Raw genomic sequence first — 24,391 nt, forward strand, 5'->3', positions numbered from 1 at the left:
TACAAGTATTAAAGCACAGAGGCAAATGTTTGGGCAGGGTGATTTTGTCTCTGCTTTCCATCATCTGAAATGATCATTTTGAAAACAGTTTACACAAGCCTCTGACCAAAATACCCCCCCACCCCCCACCCCCAATATACAAATGTATAGCCCTGGGAGTGGAACATTTCCTTATAGGACTAGAAACTTTATTCAACATTCCGTACAGAAGACATGGCCACAGTATTATTCATTAAGTATCATTCAGTATTGCAAGGCGCAGTATGTTCAGTTTCTAAATTGTTCTTTTAGACAGAACTATTATCCACGGATTACAATGCCATCTTCTGGTTAAAAACAGAGATTGCAACTTATTGAACAACCATTCCTCAGCTACCAAGTAAGAAAACTGCAAATGGATAAATATCCATTATCATTAACCATTTAAACCTTTACAGGGTCGCAGTGAGCTGGAGCCTAACCTGGCAGACACAGGGCACAAGGCAGGAGTACACCCTGGACAGGACGCCAGTCCATTGCAGGGCACCACACACGCAGCAATTTAGAGTGACCAATCAACCTGAACAGCATGTCTTTGGACTGTGGGAGAAAACTAGAGAAAAGCCACGCAAACACTGGGAGAACATGCAAACTCCACACAGACAGACCCCTAGGCTGGAATTGAAGCCAGAACCCTGGTACTATGAGGCAGCAGCGCTAACCACCACGTCACCGTGCCACCCAACATATATATATATATAGATACACACACACACACACAGTCTATATAGATAGATAGATAAGATAGATAGAACAATGGATGCAACAATTTCAAAGATTTTATTGAGTTACAGTTCATATAAGGAAATCAGTCAATTGAAATAAATTAATTAGGCCCTAATCTATGGATTTCACATGACTGGAAATACAGATATACATCTGTTGTCCACAGATACCTAGATAAAAAAAGGTAGGGGCGTGGATCAGAAAACCAGTCAGTATCTGGTGTGACCACCATTTGCCTCATGCAGCGCGACACATCTCCTTCACATAGAGTTGATCAGGCTGTTGATTGTGGCCTGTGGAATGTTGTCCCACTCCTCTTCAATGGCTGTGCAAAGTTGCTGGATACTGGCAGGAAGTGGAACACGCTCTCATACACGTCGATCCAGAGCATCCCAAACATGCTCAATGGGTGACATGTCTGGTGAGTATGCAGGCCATGGAAGAACTAGGATATTTTCAGATTCCAGGAATTGTGTACAGATCCTTGCGACAAGGGTCCGTGCATTATCATGCTGAAACATGAGGTGATGGGGGCGGATGAATGGCATGACAATGGGCCTCAGGATCTCGTCACAGTATCTCTGTGTATTCAAATTGCCATAGATAAAATACAATTGTGTTCGTTGTCCGTAGCTTATGCCTGTCCATACCATAACCCCACGCCACCATGGGGCACTCTGTTCACAACGTTGACATCAGCAAACCGCTCGCCCACACGACGCCATACATGCTATCTGCAATCTGCCCAATACAGTTGAAACCGGGATTCACCCATGAACAGCACACTTCTCCAGCGTGCCAGTGGCCATCAAAGGTGAGCATTTGCCCACTGAAGTCGGTTACGACGCTGAACTGCAGTCAGGTCAAGACCCTGGAGAGGACGACGAGCGCGCTGATGAACTTCCCTGACAGTTTGTACAGAAATTCTTCGGTTGTGCAAACCCATAGTATCATCGGCTGTCCAAGTGGCTGGTCTCAGACAATCCCGCAGGTGAAGAAGCTGGATGTGGAGGTCCTGGGCTGGCATGGTTACACGTGGTCTGCGGTTGTGAGGCCGGTTGGGCGTACTGCTAAATTCTCTAAAACGACGTTGGAGGCGGCTTATGGAAGAGAAATGAACATTCAATTCTCTGGCAACAGCTCTGGTGGACATTCCTGCAGTCAGCATGCCAATTGCACGCTCCCTCAAAACTTGAGACATCTGTGGCATTGTGTTGTGTGATAAAAACTACACGTTTTAGAATGGCCTTTTATTGTCCCCAACACAAGGTGCACCTGTGTAATGATCATGCTGTTTAATCAGCTTCTTGATATGCCACACCTGTCAGGTGGGTGGATTATCTTGGCAAAGGAGAAATGCTCACTATCAGGGATGTAAACAAATTTTGCACAAAATTTGAGAAAAACAAGCTTTTTGTGTGTATGGAAAATTTCTGGGATCTTATTTCAGCTCATGAAACATGGGACCAACACTTTACATGTTGTGTTTATATTTTTGTTCAGCATATATTTTATATATATATATATATATATATATATATATATATATATATATATATATATATATATATATATATATATATATATATATATATATATATATATATATATATATATATATTTTATTTCAAAGTTTTTGCTTGTTAAAAAAGTGTAAGACAGCACTAGTCTTGCTACTCTGACAGCAGGTATACAGCCTGGGCAGCTGAAGCAAATACATCTACTGCCCTTTAAATGTAATCAATTACAACCAAATATTTAAAACAAATACATTAGAAATGTTTCTTTAATAGGGCATGAATATGTGAATCAATATAAAATGATGGTAAAACAGAAATGAAAACAAACTTTTAAAGTATATATTTTTTTGTTTTGTCTTTAAACAAATGCAAACAATTGTTGTTCCTTTATTACAAATAAAAATGCAGATTACTTAAAATCCAAAAAAAAAAATGAAACCTGATCTATATTAATTGTATCCTGTGTAGATGCAGAAGTGTCTCTGACTTCCAGAAACAAGCCAGGCCTGCGAGCTGCGTGACTGCAGTCCAGTGGTGGGCTGGGGCTCAGCACTGCTGTCCTATCAGCATGAGGTGCACAGGAACGTTTCTAAGCAGGACCCCTGCTAGTGGGACTGGGTGGAAAAGTTCCTCTTTCCATTGCCATTCACACTGTTGGGTTTGCTGTTCTTCAGTGACTCCAGGAGGCTCTTTATCCTCTCACTGGCAGGCTCCCTCTTCCTTCTCTTCTTGCCCTTGCCTCCAGTCTGTGAGGCGGAGGGGAGTAGCAGAGCAGCCAGTCCCCAGGGCTGAGCTCCTGCCCCTAGCGGATGGCTCATTCCGTCTTGCTGTAGAATCCAGGCGCTGTCCCTGGCCAGCGACACAAACCTCTCCAGCTGTGTCTGGTTCACGTTCTTACTCACATTGAGGAGCTGCTCAAACGGGTTCTGTATGTGCAAAGGGGAGATGTCGGGCTTGCTCTGCTCCTTACCCTGAAAATAAACAGTACATTCAAATCATTGTGACATGCTTAGTTGAATACTGTTTACTATTCAATACAGCTATGGCCAATAGTTTAGCAACATCTCGAATTTTAGGATTCAGACAATTTAAAAAATGATTTACTAATAATATATAAATATATATATATATATATATATATATATATATATATATATATATATATATATATATATAATATAATATTATATATAATATTTATGATCATCATCTCAAATCTCTCAAAATACACAGTTATTAGTTTCTTTGATGTGTAAATAGATGACTTTACAGTTTTGCTATGAGTGTTGATGTTACTACCCTGCGGTGATGTTTCGCCTTACGTTAAGTTATACAATTGCATGGTAATCAGTCCGTTCAAAGTAGTTGTGAAAATACTCTGTTTTAATCAATATATACGTTTAGATTAATGCAAATTGTTTGGCCATAGCTGTATTTAGGGTTTATGAAACTTTTCTACATAACTTTTCTACATATTTCTCTCAAAAAACATGGGATTTTACTATGAAGCAAGAATAAGTTCATCTGAAAATATGGGATATCCAGTTTTTCCAAAACATCCCTTAAAACAAACTTGTTGAAATAGATTTTTTTTAAATGACCAACAACTAAATAAAAACTAAAGTAACCAATTGCCAGACAAATCATATAAAACATACCAGCATGCATACATTAGAAAAATCAATTCAGTCTCAGTTTAAAAAAATGATAAAATAAAGCGCCACCCTGTGTTTACAAAAAGAATATTTATTATACTTGCAAATCAGGAACTCCAGTTGTTCCACAGGCTGGAAACTCCAGTACACGATAGCGCTACACAGTTCCTGTAACTACCGAGTCCAGGCACAACATACACTTTGTACTGCATCCCAATGTGTGAAGGACCAGCAATAAAAGTGCCTGCTTTGACCTTCAGCCCTGGTTAACTGGAATGGAATGGCTTGTCAGTACACTGGGCTCTTGGCTCCAAGGTCACAGACTGGAATCCTTCCTGGGGATAACATCTACCAATCGACAAGTGCAGGGGAGTAATGAGGACCTGCTGGAAATGCAGATCTCAAGAGAGGCCCCTTCTACTTGGCTGACATTAAAGGTGAACTGAGACATTTAGAGGAGCTTTAAGAACGTGACAAATATCTCCACTCCACCTATTGAAATCTACAGCACAAAAGCACGCAAGCCCAAAACGAAATGCAGCAGTTTTTGTAGCGTGTTCTTGTTTTTAAAAAGGACAGGAATTCCTTTGAAAGACTTGGAATTGGAATTGATAAAAAAGAGAATGTTAATTAGAAATGGAATTGGGAACTGATTCTGAAAAGGAATTGGAATTGAAAAAAAAAAAAAGACCACAACCCTGACTTCAGTAATATGTATCATATTGTTACTTATGCCTGTATTACAACAAACTGATTCATTCTCACTTAAGAACTATAAAGCATACCAGTATAAGAAAGATGCTTAATAAAAAGAAAAACCCTAGCAGATGAAAACATTTGATCTCACTATGTCATCACTGAAACTGCAGTTAGATCACTCTCCACTTAGATCTCCAAAGAGTAACTGGAAAAATCTAACAGCTATCAAAACATCACTGAGATAGCTGTCTTTTGTCCTTTTGTACGGATGGATGCCGGCAACATATTTGTTTTGTGGGGTTTATATGAATGTTGTCCTTTACCCTGAAGAAGCACAATGTCTCTGGTAATAGGCAGGTTTCGCGAGAGCTTCCCCTTGTAGTTCTGTGACCGTACCCCAGTCCTAACCTGAACACACCGAGCCAATCAGCCTCTCAGAAACTGTGCTGAATTGTTCTGTGACCGTACCCCAGTCCTGACCTGAACACACCCAGCCAATCAGCCTCTCAGAACTGTGCTGAATTGTTCTGTGACCGTACCCCAGTCCTGACCTGAACACACCGAGCCAATCAGCCTCTCAGAACTGTGCTGAATTGTTCTGTGGTTTTGTGATGCTCACCGAGGCTTAAGCTCAGACCACACAGACTTATTTTGTAACCTGAGCAAAAGGTAGAAAAGGCAATTGAATTGTGATTTCACGAAATGAAATATTCTTCTCAGAAGTTATCTGCTGAATTAACGAATGTTATTATACATGGATATATTATATATATATATAACTATATATATATATATATTATATATATATATATATAGGAAGTTTTCCCACAAGAATCTTGAATGGCACCTTTGAATAATGTTGATAAACATTTTACAGTACTGAAGGTTTAAAGTTTCCATAAAATTCAAAGAATTCCTTCAAAAGTTGTTCTACAATAGGGAAAAAAACACACAAAGATCTATATTCAAGAAAGATAGTAATTACATTTTTTATTTTATTAAACAAATAGCTTTTTCTTTTTTAACCTACCTAGCGTCTCTGTGTTCTCTGTAGTATTAATTCTGCTGATGTTGCTAACAAATGTACAGTCATGTCCTTCAATAAGTTGTTTATCAGAGGCACCTAAAACACAATGTAACAGTGTATTCAACAGCAAAATAATAGTACATTCAGCACCAAGGATATAAAACACTTTTTTTCTGTTTGTTTTTTTGTATTCTTTGTATATATTTTCGAGTGCCCAGTTGTTTCACTCCTGGTTTTCTGAGCAGTTTAGAATGTGCAATTAAAATTACGAGCCCTCACCAGAGCCACTCCCACAACAGCACAGGAGAACTGAAGGTCAATGGATCTTTGAGGACAAAGGCCAGTCCTGAAGGTGAACACTTAAGCTCATCAGGGCATGTAGTCAGTAGGCTCCATGTCAGCATGATCAGGAGAAATGATTTTTTACTTCCCCAACTAGAGATAAAGCAATGCTCCCTGTGGAATCTCCAGCACAGCCAGAATATACACTTGTGCTCCCCTGACCTCATGACCCTGCACATATATAATTGATACAATTAGTGCATTTCTCATTTAAGTTGGTTTTATTACTGATAATAATAATAATAATAATAATAATATAATAATAATAATAATAATAATAATAATAATAATCCAAAAAACAGCCTAGCATAAAAACTCTTGTTTTCCTATTTTGGATTCTCTTTATAGATTTATATTTATTTACAATCCAGCATTTGCTGTTAAATTGTTTGAAACAACTGCTAAATCACAATGGAGTCGGTTTATTACTCACCTTACTGCATTCACAATGATCGGTTTCTTTTACTCATAAACTGATGTTTTTCATTGTCGTTTAAATAATAATAATAATAATAATAATAAATAATAATAATAATAATAATAATATTAATAATTAGCAATAACTTGAAAACTTGAAATTGCCTAAATAAAGCAAAACATTCCCTGAGTAACGGTTATATCTTCCATAATTGTAAATAATATAATTTTAAAATAAATGTGGTTATTGAAATAAAACCAAGCTACAATGTTAACAGGGCTGTAGTCAGTAGCTATCCAGCAGGACTGGTTATAGTATCATACTGAGCTTGATTCATGGGTTTGCAGCGATCCTCAAGCACTGTTGTGTTGTTGTTGTCTGTAGCAGAACTACTAGAGTGTATTTTGAGAAGTGAAAGCATGTTTAACACGCAGGTGGTACAGCAGACTAGATGCACTTCTGTGATACTGGAACTGACTTTGACATTAGAGACAAGTAACTCTCTTTCTATCTAATAAAACGTCAGAAATTAAAAAAAAAAAAATTACGTCCGAACGTCCTTCAGTTTGTGCACTATGCTACATAATGCTGTTCTGTGACTAATTTTATATTCAGACGATGACGACTCATTCAGCCCTGCCTGCACTAAAATGGTGCCGCAGAAAATGAATTAAGGTATGCTCAGAGGGACAAGACAGGAGTTTGATTAACGCGAGTTAAAAAAAAGAATTACTCGCAAAAAACCGTACGTGTTAAATTGTACATACACGTAACCCACATTCATAAGCACACCCGACATACAGTCTGTATGGGCGCCTCTATTGCATTCACCTCAGTACACTTGAGTAGTGTAGTACTTTGCACAGTGCAATACATTAAATTGCCTTCATATAGCTCTATATGGACCACGTACAATTCACTGCTCAATCTTTCCACACCAGCGGATTAACTGTAGTGCTGGTGTATCTGTATGCTTCAAGGGATGAATGCATTAATACACAGCAACATTTACAGTGTTCAAATGTTTCACTGATCAATAAAAAAAATTGTACACCTGCCTTCAGAAAAGCAGCACTTGTGTAAAATCTCTGCAAGGCTCATCTTTGCTGCCAGAGGCAGCGCTATCCCAGGTGACTTGCTGGTATTTTAAAGAAAGGCAAGTTTTAGTATCTTGCGATAAATAAACCAGTACGAGTAAAGACTTGCTTCTGAAACTCTTATATTTTGATACAATTATTACCTTTTCATTTAAATGTGATATTGTGGCTTTATCGTTCTTACTTTATCATGCAGAGCTAAATAACTACTCTGCTGAGGATGAGAAGGTATAATTTTTTTTTTTTTTTTTGTTTGTTTTTTAAATGGAAAAAACAACCTCAAGGTAATTTTCAAAATAAACTCGAAATTGTCTTTTTTGTTATGTTTTAAGTGAGCTCTTCAAAATTACAGATGTGAAAATGGAGTAACTGTCAATGCATACTGCACTTTGTTAATACTGCACTGTTATACAGCACTGTCTTGTGCCTCAGGTCAATTGTAATGCAAGGAAATATTACCTGTGCCACAGCAATTCAAGTTAGGTAACTGCAGTTTACTAAAACAAATGAGTGCAATCTCCACAGCAAACACATACTGTATGGCACTGTATGTACATAGATCCAGATCAGACTCCGATCTTATCAGAAATCAAACATGGGAGCTGCAAATCTAACTGGTGTTCTTAGTTTGTAAATCTTTAAAATAATCCACTATTTTAAATAAATGTTCTATTGGACTTTTCTCATTATTTCTTTGGCCCAATTAACTGCACTCGTGTTCATAAGAATGAGAAGAAAGCATTGGATTGCTTGTATGGAACACAACCATTTATTATACATAGACAAGCTAGTTTAAAGTCACAATATTTTACAAACATTTTAGGATTAATCCTGGCAAAAAGGAGAAATAAAGTGACTTCCAGTGATTCAAAAGCATGTGCAACACACACAGAAAAGGACACAATATTAGATTGAGTCTAAAATCAGTGGATACAATGCAGGGGGCTGTATAAACATGGCGTTAACTTTCAGTGCTCTGCCGATGAAACACAGCTCTACATCTCTGTAAACCTGATGACACCCTGGCTGTGTCAGCCTTAGCTGATTACTTTATTGATGTGAAGAGGTGGAAATTCCAAATTGTTTTACAATTAAACTCTGATAAGACAATTCTGTTATTCGGTCCTCAGCAGCAACATCATCTCTAAAAATAGATCTCGGCAATTTGACCACAAACAAAACCTAGGGGTCTTATTTGACTCTGATTGATCTTTTGAGCTGCATATCCGCAATGTTACCAAAGTGTCTTTTTACTATTTTGAGAAACATTGCTAAAATTAGGTCATTACTCTTTGTCTGATGCTAAGAAACTAATTCATGCTTTTGTGTCTTCCAGACTTGAATAGAGCATTGCATGAATTGTATTGTGATTTTCTTGTTTCATCCTGTACACCGCTTTGATATACTTTTTGTATGAAAGGCACTATATAACAAAGTATTGATTGATTGATAAGCATGTTAAATAGGCACTGTGTGTGTTACCTACAAAACATATGAGAAGTATCCAGTACTATTCTTACCTGCTAATCCTTTAAGCTGGTCCAAGGTTGGGATGATGGGAGGGTCCCTCTTCTGCAGAAAGAAGATGACCATCATGGTGAGGGAGAAGTTGGTGATCCAGGCTCCCGGAATGCTGCTGGTGATGGCGTGAGCACGGGCCCAGCACCGCACTGTGAACACCAGCGCTCTCACTCGCGCGTCCAGGGAGCCGTACAGGTACAGCAGCTCAGAGCTCTTAATGGCTATTCTACAGGGATACAACAGACACAGCTCAGGTCAGACGTGCTGTAGAATGTCTTTGACTATTAACTTAAGGATGCGTGAGCTTTTCAATATGGATGTTGACACATCCTTAGTTGAAACACAGGGCCATGTTACACAAAGGTTCCATGCACTGGCCTTTCACTGGGTGCCAGCGATTGCGTCTGGCTAAGAGGAGCAACAAAAAAGAAATGCAGTGGTCTCTCTTGGGCAGGTTGAGGCATGCTCACTAAGCAGTTTCAGATTGGCTTGGTTTATATTTGATGAAATGTTCCGTATATTGCTCAAAAAGCCCCCTTTGTATGCTTGGTTATTCTTATTTGGTCAAAGTCACTTGTCAGGGCTACTTTCAACAGGTCTGATAAAGAATTGCTTGGTACAGCTTTTTAACTGCTGAAGTCTTGTGAATGTATGGTACAGCTTACAAACTTGTTGCCAAGCAAAAAATAAATAGAAAATGTAGTCAACTGGTACAGCTTTTTAGCGTGAGAAGGCTATTTACCTATCATTTTTAAGAGCATGAGTAATGTGCGTGCTACATCATAATCTCGTGACAAGAGAGAATCCGCAGTCTCTAAACTGCATGTAACCCAAGCCATTGATAGCACTGCATGTGCTCAACCTTATCTTTGGGTAAATCAAACACTCCCCAGTACTACCAACAGGTATTATGAACACAAAAATGAACTCAAACAGTTACAGTAGTTTCTGTTATAAGAATGTAGAACTTCCTGGCAGATCTTTAAATCACAAATCCGAGAAAAAGAAAAAAAAGAAAGGTTTTCCAGAAGTGCTAGAGGTTGGGGGAACTGGACTCCCTGCCGTTCTGCTGTTAGTTTAGTTGAAGATTAAAGTAACCTCGAGCAGCCACTACAGCTAATTGATTTATAATGTCTAAGTAGCAGAAGTAAAAGGACATTCTTGAGGGAATAAGAGTGCTGTCAGCTGCAAGGCAGCGAGAGTCAGAAAAGCTCAGACTCTCTTCCTGTAAATCAAGACAGCAGCCTTATTCCCCTGACATGTGTCTCTCAACTTCACTTACAAACACTCAAATAATTCACCAAAACGTACTAAAGGCACTAGCCGCAATGTTTCGCTACTTGACTTGTTTCTTGCAAACTACATAATTCATAATCAGAATATTCTTATGTTTTGTAATAAGATCAGAAATCATGATTAGGAACCCCCCCCCCACAGCCCTGGTTTGCATTAACCACCTGTTTCTGGGGAGTTGTCCTAGTACAGCCATTGATCAGTAAGAGGCTGATGCAATTCAGAATCTTTCCCCAGTCCTCTAAAATGCTCTTTAAAAAAAAAAAAAAAAAAAAAAAAAAAAGCTGTGTAAGATTAACTTCTGTGCTAACTGCATTTTCCATTTTTCATCAGCAGGGGGCAACATATCTCAAATCAGTCGGGCAATATTTGACTGCAGTCCACCACACACTGTTGTATTAAAATAGAAATGTCATCACTGTGACTGACTGAGGTCTTAAACCCTTTAACAGTATCAACTGAAGCCATTGGTACATGTACTAAATTAAATTCACAGTTGAAAAACATGTTTAAAGTTTGGTCTATGACTGAATAAGAATTGAATGATAGTTAACAAGTTTTTGTTCTGACTAAGAACTAAAAATACTGCTTGGATGGGTTTGATACCTTGACATTTTTTTTGTAAATGAATTGCATTTATTCACACAGATTGCTCCAATTGTCTTTTCCACCTACAACCTGCATGTCAGTTTTTAAATAATCTACAAAAATTACCCAACAGCTTCAGTATGGTTTCTGCCATTGTGCAACAGTGAACACACGTTCACTGCCTTGCTCTCCGTGGATACAGTTGGACTCCAGAAGGGTTTCTACTCTTCTCTGTCGGCATGGCCATACCTGTTATTGGCGGTGAGGTCACACTGGAATCCAGAGGGCTGATGAGCGAATCGCACCAGAGGGCAGCGTGCGTTTAGGATCTTCTGCACTCCCACACAGCCCGGGCCAAACTGGTCGATGCATTCCCCGATCACAGACAGGATTTTCTGCGTGGCTGCCCTCTCCGAAGACACTCTCTTCATCTGGTATTCCAGGGTAAAGGGACCCGCTGTCTAAGAGAAGACGCAGAGCATGTTTGCAAATTACATGATGGTGGCGCAAAAGCGAATTACTGCATAGAGGTATGTCTGTCCCAAACTTGCTGGTTAATATATAAAAGTAAACATCATCTTTTGATTATTCACAAATGCTTTATTTAAAAAATAAAAATATTTCAATAACAATGTATTTGTGAATGCTCATGAAAGGAGAGCTTCAGCACAGCTCTGCATCCTCACATCAATCCTGACCTTAATCTGTCTGCCTTTCAAATTTGGATTTCAAGTAGAGATTGACAATTGTACTAAATTGTGTGGTGGTTTTGTGTTTTACCAACAAACTCATTTCATTACCTGGGGCCACTGGATAATGAAATAGGGCCAAACAATCAAAACAAACAACATAAAAGTTTCTCAGAGAAGTGAAAGGAAATGTTGCAGTAACTCTACAACACTGCATATTTGCTTTCCATTAAAAAATATCTAAGGATTGTATTAACAACCTTTGAAGAACTTCTTCCTGGGTGCATAGTCAACTATATACCTCTCCTCTACCTCTCCAGTTTCAAGTAAGATTTAGTTCTCAAATACATAAATTTAACAGTGTGCGATTGTCTGAACAGGTTACCTAGAAAATACTTGGACAAACTGACACTTATCACCTGCAGTTTAATCTTTAAATAAGTAACAAAGACACAACTACAGCCATTGCCCAGACTGATTAGTACATTCTGGGACCCCTGAGATTCCTAATGTACAAGCAAGATTGTACTTGCATAGTACAATTCTGACTGTAATCAGTGAAAAGGCATTTCCATGTTTATCAGATAGACTGTTCCATAAGGTAGAACTAACTCCCACATAATGAAGGGTTGAACAAACTGTGTGGGCAGATGGGGGAATTCCTTCCTCAATATGAATGAGACATTTTGGCTACATGTGTAATACTAGTCAATATGGAAGTCAAGGGGACCTTTCCAAGCTGCAGTAAAAGATGACATTTAGTGCCCACACACAATGGTATCCTCTTATTTGAAACTGTAAAACACTGATAGCTTTTCTTGTGTGTAACAACAGCTTTTGGTTCGTAACTGTTTATTAGAAAAAATGAAAAACAAATCTAACCACACACAAACAGATAACAATAAAAATTTCCCTCTAAACAACATGCATCCTGTTTGTATGTTGACTAAGTGGTGTAACGAACAGGAACTGCTCACTTTGGTTAACCAAAGCACTTCCACTAACATATACTACCATAAGAAACTAGGAAAAAAAAAAAAAAAAGATACCAGTTGATGGTAAATAAAAATACATACACTTTTCACTGCACCTGTTGGCAACAACACCAACTTTACCGTAAATGTTAAAAGGTTGTTCCTCATTTGAATGAATGCCCTTTTGACATAAAATGTCAATCAAAAAACAAGAAATCCCCAACTGTAACAAGCTGTGCTGATCCCATCAATACAGCACTATGCTGGCAATATATTTTAATATATATTGGTGTCAGTAACATAGAGCAGCGTCTCGTTACAAATTCACATAGATTAATCAAAATTGCATAAAACGAGTTTCAAAACGCACAGTAATCTCCGATAGTCAAGCCAATGAAGTGCACTGTAAAAAGGTTCGTCATCATGACCTACATTCACAGAATTTGGGAAAACAAATGATCATGCATTCTGATGCTTCATCATAATCAGTTAAGCGGCAGCCAGGATATTACATCAGCAACTCCAGTGTCAGTGCAGTAAAGAGACTGCAGCTCAACAACACAGATATTTACTGTACATCTATGTGGAACTTCCAGCAACAAACAGCGGCTATCTACAGATAGTTAGTATAGAAAAACATGACCATATTTGTGGCCCAGGGCTCCAAAGGACATGCACATGGACACAAGCAACAAATACAAACGCTGAATGAATTACAGTAGATGCTGAGCCTCGGTTGGATAAACTTAGCTCTAAAGATTCATATAAAAAGAGCCAACATTAAAGGAAAAAACAAACAAACATGCAATAGATTAATTTAATATCTGTCTGACTTTAAAAACCCTCCTGCATTTAATATTTGTGCAACACTCTATTGAAGAAAATTGAATGAGACAGTGGATTATTTCTATACCAGATGATCCAATGACATGTTCCCAATAATCACAATAATAACAATGTACACACAAGGAACAAGGCTATAATTCCTTCAAATGTTTCTGGTGACAAACCACAGGAGCACTAGCTAGAGTGATTTATCATTATCAACAGAAACCCCAGATGGAATTGCAGCCTTATTAGGTAGTGGTGTGGTGTATTTCGTGTTATACAGACGTCTCTGCGTATAGGAACACCTCGCCTAAAGGAACACCCTTGTGATGAAAAAGATTTTTACCTATTGTAAATGATCCAGATAAAGGAAAAGGAACCTTCTTGGCACCGACAGCGATTCGTTCCCAATGGATACAGTACTGTTTTGTAAAAAGGCGATGTGTCATCTCTGAACTGAGGTTTACTTATTCTTTCCAGAACCGCTGTCACATCATTGAATTGTTTTGCATTTTGATTTCCACAAGTGCACTTCATCACTACAAAATAGCCTCTGCTTCTCTTGCTGTACAGAGTTTGAAATTGTCGAGCTCTTGAAAAAAACCTGAATCAGACAAGTCGCCGAGCAATTTGGCGTTTCCCGTTCTGGTGAGTTGCTTCAACATTCTGTTAAATAATGTGCATGTCTTGTACATCGCTGCTGCATTTTGTAACGTGTTGTAGGGGTGCTGTGTTAATTTAGTTTGACAGTTATTTTATTAACATTAAGTTAACCCTAAGTAACCTTTTTGCCTCTGTCATTGCGATAGCCTGAAACACACCCACCAACCAATTTCAGAGTACATAGCAACTTTTGACAGTGTTACTTTGCTTTAGTTTTATTAACGTTAGTTTGTCTGTTCTTTATGATTGTAGTTTATCAACATACACTTGCCTACTGTTTTGGTTTTACTTATTTCGGTTCATTTCATATGCTGATGCCTGTGCGTCATGACAAGTAATGCATTTACTTATTTATTGATTCATATTGTGAAAACACTTCAGCTTTAAGAACACTCCGCTTGCTTCCCGGGGGGTGTTCTCTTAGCCGGAGACTACTGTAACACATGGTGGAATAAGAAAAAGTGTTGGTTTTGATAGCAAGGTTGTTTTGTTGTGTACATGTACTGGTAGTAACAGAATTAGTTTTGAAAAGCTGATGTCAGACAACTGAACGTGACAAGCAGTGACTTAACTAATGAACAGTAAGACTGTTAACCTAAATAGTTTACCATGTATCATCATAACAATAACAATAATAATCTTTAGGAACTACAGTAAAAGGTGACACTTAGTGCCCACACACTGGGATATCCTTGCACAATACCCATAGGCTTGCCAGACTATTTCAGAGACGATTTATAGGAAATCTAGTTGCATCATCTGCTTTAGATATAACCCAGTATCATAACCATTTTATGAATACAAATAAATAATAAATTGCGCCACAAAGGAAACTAAATGTAATGCTTTATTACACAACAGGTTCACAGAATTATATCTGCACTCTCATAGAAATGTTTTGTACCTCACAGGCACAGCAGCTAATTGTTTAATGCAAGCCAGGGCAAACAGTCTGTCTGAACAAATACTTATGACAATCACTCTATGCTAGCATGTTAGCTTTGGCATCATATAGCTGCCGCACAAGAACTAATAGTTAGCCAATAAAATCCCTGAGCTTCCAAAACAACATAATTAATAAACTCTATCTGCACCTCATATTTCGCACATGAGCCTTTATTACATTTTAGATCTATTACACAGGATGGACCCATTTTGCATGATTTGTGGCTGCACTAACTTGAAACATTTTGTGCAAGGGACAACGTGTAAGGGAAGTGGTTACCTGTGAATGTAAAGACTAGCAGGTGATTTTTCTACCTCTCTGGAGTTATGACAAGAAATCATACGGAAATGCAGCTGTTACCAGGGCTAAAAGCACTTCTTTGAAAAGAAGAAAACTTCCCCCTGGGAGACTGGTCTCATGAAAACATGCATTGCAATATGAAAGCAAAATACTTGAATCAAGACAAATAATCATATTGATCTGATTAACCAATAATATGTATGCTGCCTAAAACATAATTAGCTGCTGTATTTTTTTTAAATGTGCGTCATTGAAAACAAAAATAAAAAGGCCATAGCAAAACAGTCATGAAAAGTAGAACTGAAAAAAAAAAAAAAGAAAACCCACTCAGCATCAGTTGTGTTTGAAGGTCAGAAGGTTTCTATGTAAGGATGGGGCGGGGTGCTGTAAGTCGGCTGGGGTAAGCATTTCTCGGCATTTAAAAAAATAAAACTTAAAAATAAATACTTCTGTAAATCAAGGGTGTGCAATTTTTAAAATAAACTTACTGTCCAAGGGACAAAAAAGTAGAATATAAAACTTGTAGGATTGTGATTTTATTTAACAGTGAACAATCAATCAATCAATCAATCAGTGATTATCAGGGTATCTAGCCTGGTTCACTAAATTCTTCAAAATACACAAAAGTCTCCCTGTGACCCCATCTCACCTCAACAAACTTATAACATACTTTAAGGAAATTATCCTTTCAGTGCAGTATGAAACACATTTGCTAGTGAATTTAAGTAACATACTGAGTTACATAAGAGTACAACTGTAATAAGCAATAACTGGAGTTATTCAAATATAAAAATAGCCTCTGCATGTTTTTTCCCCACTTTCTCTCTAAGCTGAATTCATCTCCTGGTGTACAGGTGTTTTAGTTTGTTGCCTCACAGATTGTGGAATTCTGACATTCCTTGACGTTCTTTCAGTTTTGATACTGCTGAACCCCAGATTTATAAAAGACTTGTGTATAACCTGTCAGGTTTCTCTGCATTTTCTACCAAAACGGACGCAAAATTTATAGTAGGCTCCATAAAATTCTGCAAAGACAAAATATGTTTTGTCTTTTGTTTATTTCTATTATATACTTTTTTTTTTTAAAAAACAGTGTACAACAGTGCACTAACATTTTAGTGCACTACTAATTTTTTTTTTTTTTTTTTTTTAAACATCTCGCTTGACCACAAAGTTTCTCATCCGCAAATAGTAATACCTCAGCAACAATGTTGTTTTTTTGTAACTTTACTAGATTGCTTAATTTAAATGTCATGTTTACAAAATTTACAAAAAACAAAGTTTAAAAGATGAGTATGCGCCTCGCCAGAGGCTCTCAGGCAGCCATTTCTGGGTTTCTTTGCAGCAGTGTTGTAGCAGTTTCACCATATCATTCTGGGAATATACTGCACATGCACAGCACTTTATTACCTACTTTGCATCAAGAACATTCGCTCATACAGGAAACTGGACCGCTGTGTACTCAGTTTCCTGTATCAATCAACATGAATTGTACAAATGTTAAGTCATACCCACCGGCCCACCATGCCACTATGTTAGGAAAATGACTGTACCTTTTTAGAATTCCTTCCACTGATACCATCCAAGTCTAGAAACATATCCAAGTCACAACCTAGCTTCCCAAAGCCATTTACTGATGAGCCAAATAGCTTCACAGTGCATTCAGGAAAATAGGCAGCTGCAATGTCTTTCAGTAAGGAACACACCAAGAAACGGAGGCGAACATTGTCTTCAGTCAACTGATATGTTTCAGTTAGGGTATACAGCTGTTGATCTATCTAAGATTTAAAAGAAAAAACAAAATAAGCTTGATAATGAAACAGTCCTGGCCTTATTTCATTCCCAAGCTATACTAAAGATCTTCTAACCCAATGGTGTGTTCACAAAATATAACATATGATATACTTTGTCCTGTTGCTGGTAGCTCTAATTTTGTATTAAAAGCCATGGAAAGGAAAACAGGTCACTGAAAATTGTTGACAATTGTAAAAATAACTTAATAAGCAGGGGATTGGTGCACAGTTTAATGTGCTGAGTGCTCGAATAAGCCAGTAACAGTGGTTCTTGACCTCCAGTGAACAGGCGTGCACCTCAGCTTTGAAACCATTATTTACAATGAAATACTGATAACAGTTAGCCAGGGTAATTGGCTAATTATTAGTTCTTGTGCGTCAGCTATATGATGCCAAAGCTACCAGGCTAGCACAGAGTGAGTGAAGTGTTCATTCACACTCTCAAGGTGCTTTGTTTCTCATTTCGTAACATTTCAAAAACAGGAGTTAAAGACTGGAGATATCGCTTTGAAAATATGGTCCTTAAATTCCTTAAAACGTTTTTTTTCAATGAGAATGTGCTGATAATCCTCTATTAATAGATCTTACAGATTTGGTCTGCTGCTGATTAAACATCTGAAGAAGCAAGTAAAAGTAAGAGCTGTTACCGTGTCAGCGCTTGAAAGCTTCTGAACAAGTTCATTGATAGGAATGGCAGACTGTCTTAGGCACTGAATAGATGAAGAGACACTCGATAGGTCATCTGGATTGTTCAGTTTTAAAGAGACAAGTCTAGATTTGAATGGCACAGTAGCTTCATGTTGAATGCTTGGGATGATGGTCCCATCTTGAAGAGATGCTATACTCTCTTTCTTTGAAAACTCCACCACAGCATAAGTACCCTAAAAGTAAGATTGAAAAATAAGATTGTAAAAATGCAATGCTTGCAAGACAGAACAGTAATGATTGTTTAAATGAGTTAATGCTTTATTTTGTGGTCCCTCTTCTTGTTGATGTTTAAAATAAAATGCTTGAGGTATTTTTACAGAAGAACAATGGGATTCTATCTATTTATACATTTTCTGTTTTTTTCCCCAATACTTCCCATTACCTCCAGGATTAAAAATGGTATGGCACAATATTAATCAACAATTTGGTAGATAATGATGAACCTGCTGCATAAAATGCCAAAGATGGTCACCAATCAGCTTTAAAACATCGGTCATCAGACAACACCGTTTGAAAGAAATTAATTCAGCTGTTTTTGAGACATCGAGGTATTGAGAAAAACCTGAAAGACTTCCAAACAGCTATTATAGATGAAAGGTGCAAGTCAAGGTTGCTCAACAAATCATGCACTGGTGATTGCTATATTCTCCAAGTTTTAAGTCAATGCAACAGATAAACCTAGAGATGCACCGACAAGCAACAAGCAAAAATCGGATAAATTGCTCTTTGGACGGCTGGAAACCTTTCTTTCCTCAAAATCTTTCTTGTGCTGGTTCTTGTTTTTCTATTTCTACTGCCAATATTTTTGTTTCTGTGTAGCACAGTGATGTATCCTTTAAAAAGTGGATTCATAATTTGGTACATGCCAGAAAGTATTATTTCAAAAGGCTTGATAGATGGGGTGATTGTGACAAACCAAGGCACCCAAGGGTCATTTCAACACAACAACTTTAACAAAACTCATTACCTGGTAAGTGTTTTTATTAGAAAACCAATATGTTTCTAATTTGTAGTATCATTGGACCAGTGGTTCAGAAGAGGAGAAGAGGGGAAAGAAATCAAGTGTCTGTCTCAAACAGATCCCAAGACATTTTGAATGTCCGGGCACCTGTTCAAAATTGGTCTGGTCCAATAAAGATGCATTTTGAAAACGAGAAAATAATGACTTTTGTAAAAATCTGAGCCATTACTAAACTGTCACGCTCCTGGCAACTACTGCTATTTACTGATATTAAATTGTGAGGTCTTCATTCAATCATATATTATCCATTTCTGCCCTACTATCAAGCCATTTCAAATAATAACTGCTATCGGATACATACATTTAAAACATACAACACCTCCATATAGGGCTGAATGTAACCATCAACTACTAGATCCACATTAGTCCACTTTAATACTTACAAAGCTTTCATAGAAGAAGCAGGTATTGATTTCTCCATGGCTTGACAAATGTTTGAGAAACTTCTTCTCGTTGGTTTTTGGGGGACAGTTAATAAGAACTGATCTCTCTGCTTGCTCAAGCCTTTCTTCTTGCAGCACATAAAAGGGTTTTCTTTCAGCAGTAGTATCTAGATAAAGGCGTGACAACAATTAGTGCAAACAAGTACTGGGCATTCAATCTTTAAAACTATGTGTTTTAAAAGTTAAAATTTGTTTTGGGCCGGGATAAATACATATGGGTGACGTAGAGGGTTCCCCCCTCTGTGAGAATCAACATTGAAATAAATGGTCCAAAGCGCTTAACACTTACCCCAGTTACTTACTTAATTTGTATTACGTTTGCGGTATGCTAATACGAAGCGGGAATGTGTTATCTGTGCCATGTTTGCCCCCTGTTTTCATATCAAAATCAGTTTTGGGCCAGGATAAATACATGGGGGTCGTAGTGGGGTTCCCCCTCTGCGAGAATCAGCTTTGCAATCAGTGGTCCAAAACTATTTAACCCCTGAAATACCGAAGTCACTTATTCAATTTGCGTTACATTTGCTTGATGCGAATAAACTGGAATGCCAACAAGAAGCTGGCGAATAAGAAGCCAACTTCAGCATTGTGATTTAAATATGTTTTAATTACAGTCATCATTCATAGTGCGATGGCGTGGCAAGTTATGTGTGTGTTGCAGAGATTATGAACTAAACAATATACTTTTGACTGTACTGTTTGCAAACTGTATGTTCGCCAGCTGTGAATCAATCGAAACTGTGAACCTGGTTCAATGAAGAAGTACGTTTTTTATCTTAGTTATACACCCCCCCATACTGTACAGTGTTTATTACTATTGTTCTAAAACAGCAGACATGTACCGCCGCTCTGTTATATTAATCTCTACCTGTTTGGTCTTTTCTTTGATCGACCTCACTCCTGACTGCGGCGCTGCTGTTGCTGTGCTTACTCTGGGGTGTGATGCACCCATTCTCGAGGCTCTTCAGTGCTCCTTTCAATCCCCTCGGCCTCAACCTGCACATCCACAAGGAAGCCGCCATTGCCGCTGTCAACCGAAAGGACACTGCGCAGGTGCGCAACGCTCCCGTTACGGGAAGACAAAAGTATCAAAACACGTTTTCTTTGTAAACGCAGAGCATGGAACAACATTGTGGAATAACATAAGGCTAACAGACTCGGACACTGCAGCTTGTTTCACGTGGAACAGGCACTGGTTTTAGTCTTTTAACAAAATCAATTTGTCCTATTTTTCTGCTCTAGCATCGTGACCGACAGAAAGTTCCAAGCAGTATTTATATCAGATGTAATAAACGATAACATTAATACATATATTAAAATAAAATCTCGCTATAGTACAGCTCATAGTAAATCGAGGCTACGTTAATTGCAGTTTTCCAGTGGTGCAATTTAAGTACACTTGTAATTTAAAATCAGCTATGGTCAAGGTTTTGCATTACCCTATAATTAACTAATTTTGCTTCATAAATCGAATGAAACATGATAAATAATGCTATGTTAACATATTGAATTACATACCGCTTTGTAGTTTTCATATACTTAACGAAAAACTAACAATTGAAAAATCTGACACTTTAGAAATCTGAAATGAAATCATGTGCTATTATGATTTTAGAGGTAGACTTTTGCGATATCATTTTGTAGTTTATTTGATTACATGTTAAATAAAATATCTAAATTACGTTAATGTGTGTGTGTGTATATATATATATATATATATATATATATATATATATATATATATATATATATATATATATTCTAAATCCTAAAATTGTAGATGCTAGATATGTTTCACAGTGTTGAACTGTTCGCCAGCAGACCGGGCTGTGTGCCTAAACCAGCGGAATCACGCCAATAGCTGCCCTGCCTATTGCACACAAATAGCTACCCGGCTGTCCTTAGAAAGGTACCACCAAATGTACCTGTCAGGACACTGCACTCTGATTGGTTGTCATATTATTGTTAATAATACAGTGAATAATCCTCTCCCAACACTGAAACCCTAAACCTAACGTCAGTATCCTATACTGCAGCCATTACACATCTAAAACAGTTCATGTTTGGTAGTGAATAAGCGTTTTCGTTACTTAAAAAAAGTGACCGGAGGTGCTGGTAATTGTCCTGACAGGAACATTTCGTGTACCTTTGTAGGCACTGCAGCTACCGGTGTGGTGTTATTGTGTGGTACGCGTTACTATTGTATAACGGTGTTTAAGTTAACTATGTAACGTGATCTGTAACGTATAACACAATGGCTGTATTTTAAAATGTTTCAGTGTTTGAGTTTAATTATTGTGTAATTACGGGTTGAGAATCACGTTCCAATGTCTTCCAATCGTTAGCATTCCATAACGGTGTTTAAGTATGTAAAGTGATCTGTAACGCATAACACAATGGCTGTATTTTAAAATGTTTTAGTGTTTGAGTTTAATTATTGTGTAATTACACTATGGGTTAACAATCGATTCTAAAGACATTTTCAATTAATGAATGCTATGATAGGTGAAAAATGTAATCTGTAACTTTAAATGATGTTTAGGGGTATTATCTAATTAACTATTACTATTGCGTGTTCGACCAACCTGGTCGAGTGTGCATGGTTTATATCATTGATGTTTATTGTTTTAACGCTGCAGTTATGGCAGTCACATCACACGTTTATTATTTTAACGCTGCAGTTATGGCAGTCACATCACACGTTTATTATTTTAACGCTGCAGTTATGGCAGTCACATCACACTGTATAAACAGTGTTACTGTTCTAATTAAAGAGCAATGAAAACAAAGCCTCTAGTGTGGATGGCTTTGTTTTGTGGTTTCACATTTCACAGGATACCCATCTTAAATGCTATGGTTCGCTAAACCAGCATGTTGTTTTAAAGTTTGGTTACAAGGCATTTAAGATGTCTACAATAAAAACAAGAAAACAAGCTGGAATGAAAACCAGAAGACACAAGGATCCCCAGGACTGGGTTTGAGAGCCCCTGATGTAAAGCTATCTGTCTTACAAATGTGGTGGAATGCATGGAATGTAATCTCCCATTCAATTCATGTTTCTACTGCAACCTGACGGTGTTTACAGTAACAACATAAACAATCTAGCTTTGAGTGGAGCAAACTTGTTTGACTAGTATTGGTAGGAAATGAAAGGACTAAAAGCTATTCAATGTTTATTTTTGTTTTACCTTGAAAGCAGCCTGTTTGATATGCATATTTCAAATCCTTGGTTCGGAAAGATGCAGCTAATGAGAAACACATATAGTGTGTATGTATTGGAAGTTCCAACATCTCCAGCAGTCTTTGCAAGCAACCAGCAATAACTGTGTTTAAGGATTGTAACTAGCCAAAACAAACAAACAAACAAACAAAAAAAAACACCCTGAGCTCTTTGAACGGTTTTCATCAATAACCTTTCATAACAAACCTCCAGAAGTGATGTCTGACTGAAGTACTTTCAGTCAGAAAATAGACAGACCTTTGATTGAATGTTATATTATTTTCATTGGAGTCACTGAAGTAACTTTAAAAAAAGGATGGTTGTTAGGTTTACTGAAATATGCAGGGAGTCTGGTCCCAGGTACAGGACAAACAGATTACTCGTTCTTACAATTTTTGCATGACACTAAATACCCTTCTGTATAGATGGTCCACCTCCTCTTTCTCTGACACTTAACCAACAGCAAAGGTACAACACATTATTCTGTTACCATATACTATATGTATTTAATTTAGTGTGTATGTGTGTGAGTGTGTGTCTGTGTGTGTAGTCTTGTGTGACAACCTCTGAACTCAGTGTATTCTTCAAACCCCTAGCGCCCCAAAAGGTCCATAAATCCAGTTTTTGTCATCGTCCTTGTTCATATCTCTTCATTTTGCTTGAGACCCTGAGTCCAGTGGCATTATCTCTTATTCACCTTGAGAACCTTTGGGTATATTAGTATCTTTTCAGAAAAGAACACCAGTATAGCTCTGCCAGTCCACATGCGTATCAAACTGCTAATCAATTCTCGATCCATGTTTTCCAACAGTCACTAACAGCCAAAACTGTTTGCTGTTCTTTGTTGGGAAGGCTGCCTTTATGCAGGAGATGTTACCTTGGAAACCACTGTGGGGTGACGTCTTTGAAGTCGTTATCTTGTGTAGCAAAGTTAGTTTTTCATAACTAAGACTGTTGGACAAACATAGCTGGTGCATTTACTAAATTAATTTAAGAGCTTAAGAGTTGAACTGTTATAGGTGGGTCAGCATAACTGAAGGTGGGTAGCACATGTTTTAAAATCTTTGTTAAGAGGTAAAAGCAAATTACATATTTGTTTTTTAATCAAAAATTGAAACAAGAAAGACATAACATACTGTAATGTAATGTAAGCCAGTGAGATTATGTGTAATATTTTATATTTTTTGAGAAGACTGTCAGTTGAGCCTCACCTATGTTAGTAAATTATAAAATATCTTGGTTATATGTTCAGTAAGCTGAGTTTTGAGTTTGATTAACTGCTCCTTACTGGTGCCTGATCTCACTTTGTGTAGTCTAGGTCACATTCATACCGTTCACACTTGTGGTTTAGGCCGGCTAGGGCCGCCTTATCTCATGTGTGAACACTCGAAAAATGAAAAGGTGGCCCTGAGCTGGTTGAAATTTAGACCAGCTTTTCAGGGCCGGCCTATCTGCATGTGTGAACCCAACGCAGGTCCTGGGCCGGCCTTAACGCGTCAGTGCGGTGACGTTGCTCAAACCACTCTCCTATTAGGTCGAGCGTGGTAGATCAAAACAATGTCGGTTTTAAGGGGTAGCAGTTGGGACGATGCAGAAATTCACCCTTAGCGGTCCATTTATTCAACGCTTGTCAGGCGCGTCAGGTCCAATTTATTTTCACATGCGCTGTTTTAAATATGTTTTTCAGAGTAAAGCAGGTTTAAAATGTATTGAATCGCAAAAGGACAGTCCTGCATCTCCGGCCAAGCCCCACCCCTTGTTCGCTGTATTTTTCACATACCTCTTTATAGACGTAGATACTCTCCCGATCACTCGTTTTATCACCAAACTCCTCAATAATGTGATCCAAGTCATTATTTTATTACTATAACATATCAAAAG

General features: G+C 37.8%; 1 protein-coding gene across 2 annotated transcripts; it reads right to left on the minus strand.

The window, feature by feature from the left end:
* Window positions 1–2,423: 2,423 nt before the first annotated feature.
* On the minus strand, window positions 2,424–20,348 carry LOC121314103 (poly(A) RNA polymerase, mitochondrial-like). 2 transcript variants are annotated; one of them, XM_041247007.1, is made up of 10 exons: window positions 20,159–20,348; window positions 19,231–19,397; window positions 17,766–17,999; window positions 16,879–17,103; window positions 11,175–11,386; window positions 9,044–9,270; window positions 5,670–5,762; window positions 5,515–5,569; window positions 4,644–4,668; window positions 2,424–3,256 (listed from the first exon to the last, which is right to left on the minus strand). In XM_041247007.1, the coding sequence occupies exons 1-10, from the start codon at window positions 20,310–20,312 to the stop codon at window positions 2,891–2,893; spliced, it is 1,758 nt and encodes a 585-aa protein (XP_041102941.1). In that variant the 5' UTR covers window positions 20,313–20,348; the 3' UTR covers window positions 2,424–2,890. The 2 variants fall into 2 exon arrangements, with proteins under 2 accessions (XP_041102941.1, XP_041102940.1); XM_041247006.1 differs by lacking the exons at window positions 4,644–4,668; window positions 5,515–5,569 and having other exon boundaries at window positions 3,171–3,256.
* Between the last annotated feature and the right edge of the window lie 4,043 nt (window positions 20,349–24,391).

This window comes from Polyodon spathula, chromosome 4, assembly GCF_017654505.1.
Source record: "Polyodon spathula isolate WHYD16114869_AA chromosome 4, ASM1765450v1, whole genome shotgun sequence".
Lineage (NCBI taxonomy): Eukaryota > Metazoa > Chordata > Actinopteri > Acipenseriformes > Polyodontidae > Polyodon > Polyodon spathula.

Coding starts and splice junctions, on each gene's coding strand:
- LOC121314103 (XM_041247007.1), bottom strand. CDS start 20,312: ATGGCGGCTTCCTTGTGGATGTGCAGGTTGAGGCCGAGGGGATTGAAA. Junction 5,763..9,043: donor CCAGCTTAAAGGATTAGCAG/GTAAGAATAGTA, acceptor ATTGTGTTTTAG/GTGCCTCTGATAAACAACTT. Junction 4,669..5,514: donor AACTTTAAACCTTCAGTACT/GTAAAATGTTTA, acceptor TACAGGCATAAG/TAACAATATGATACATATTA.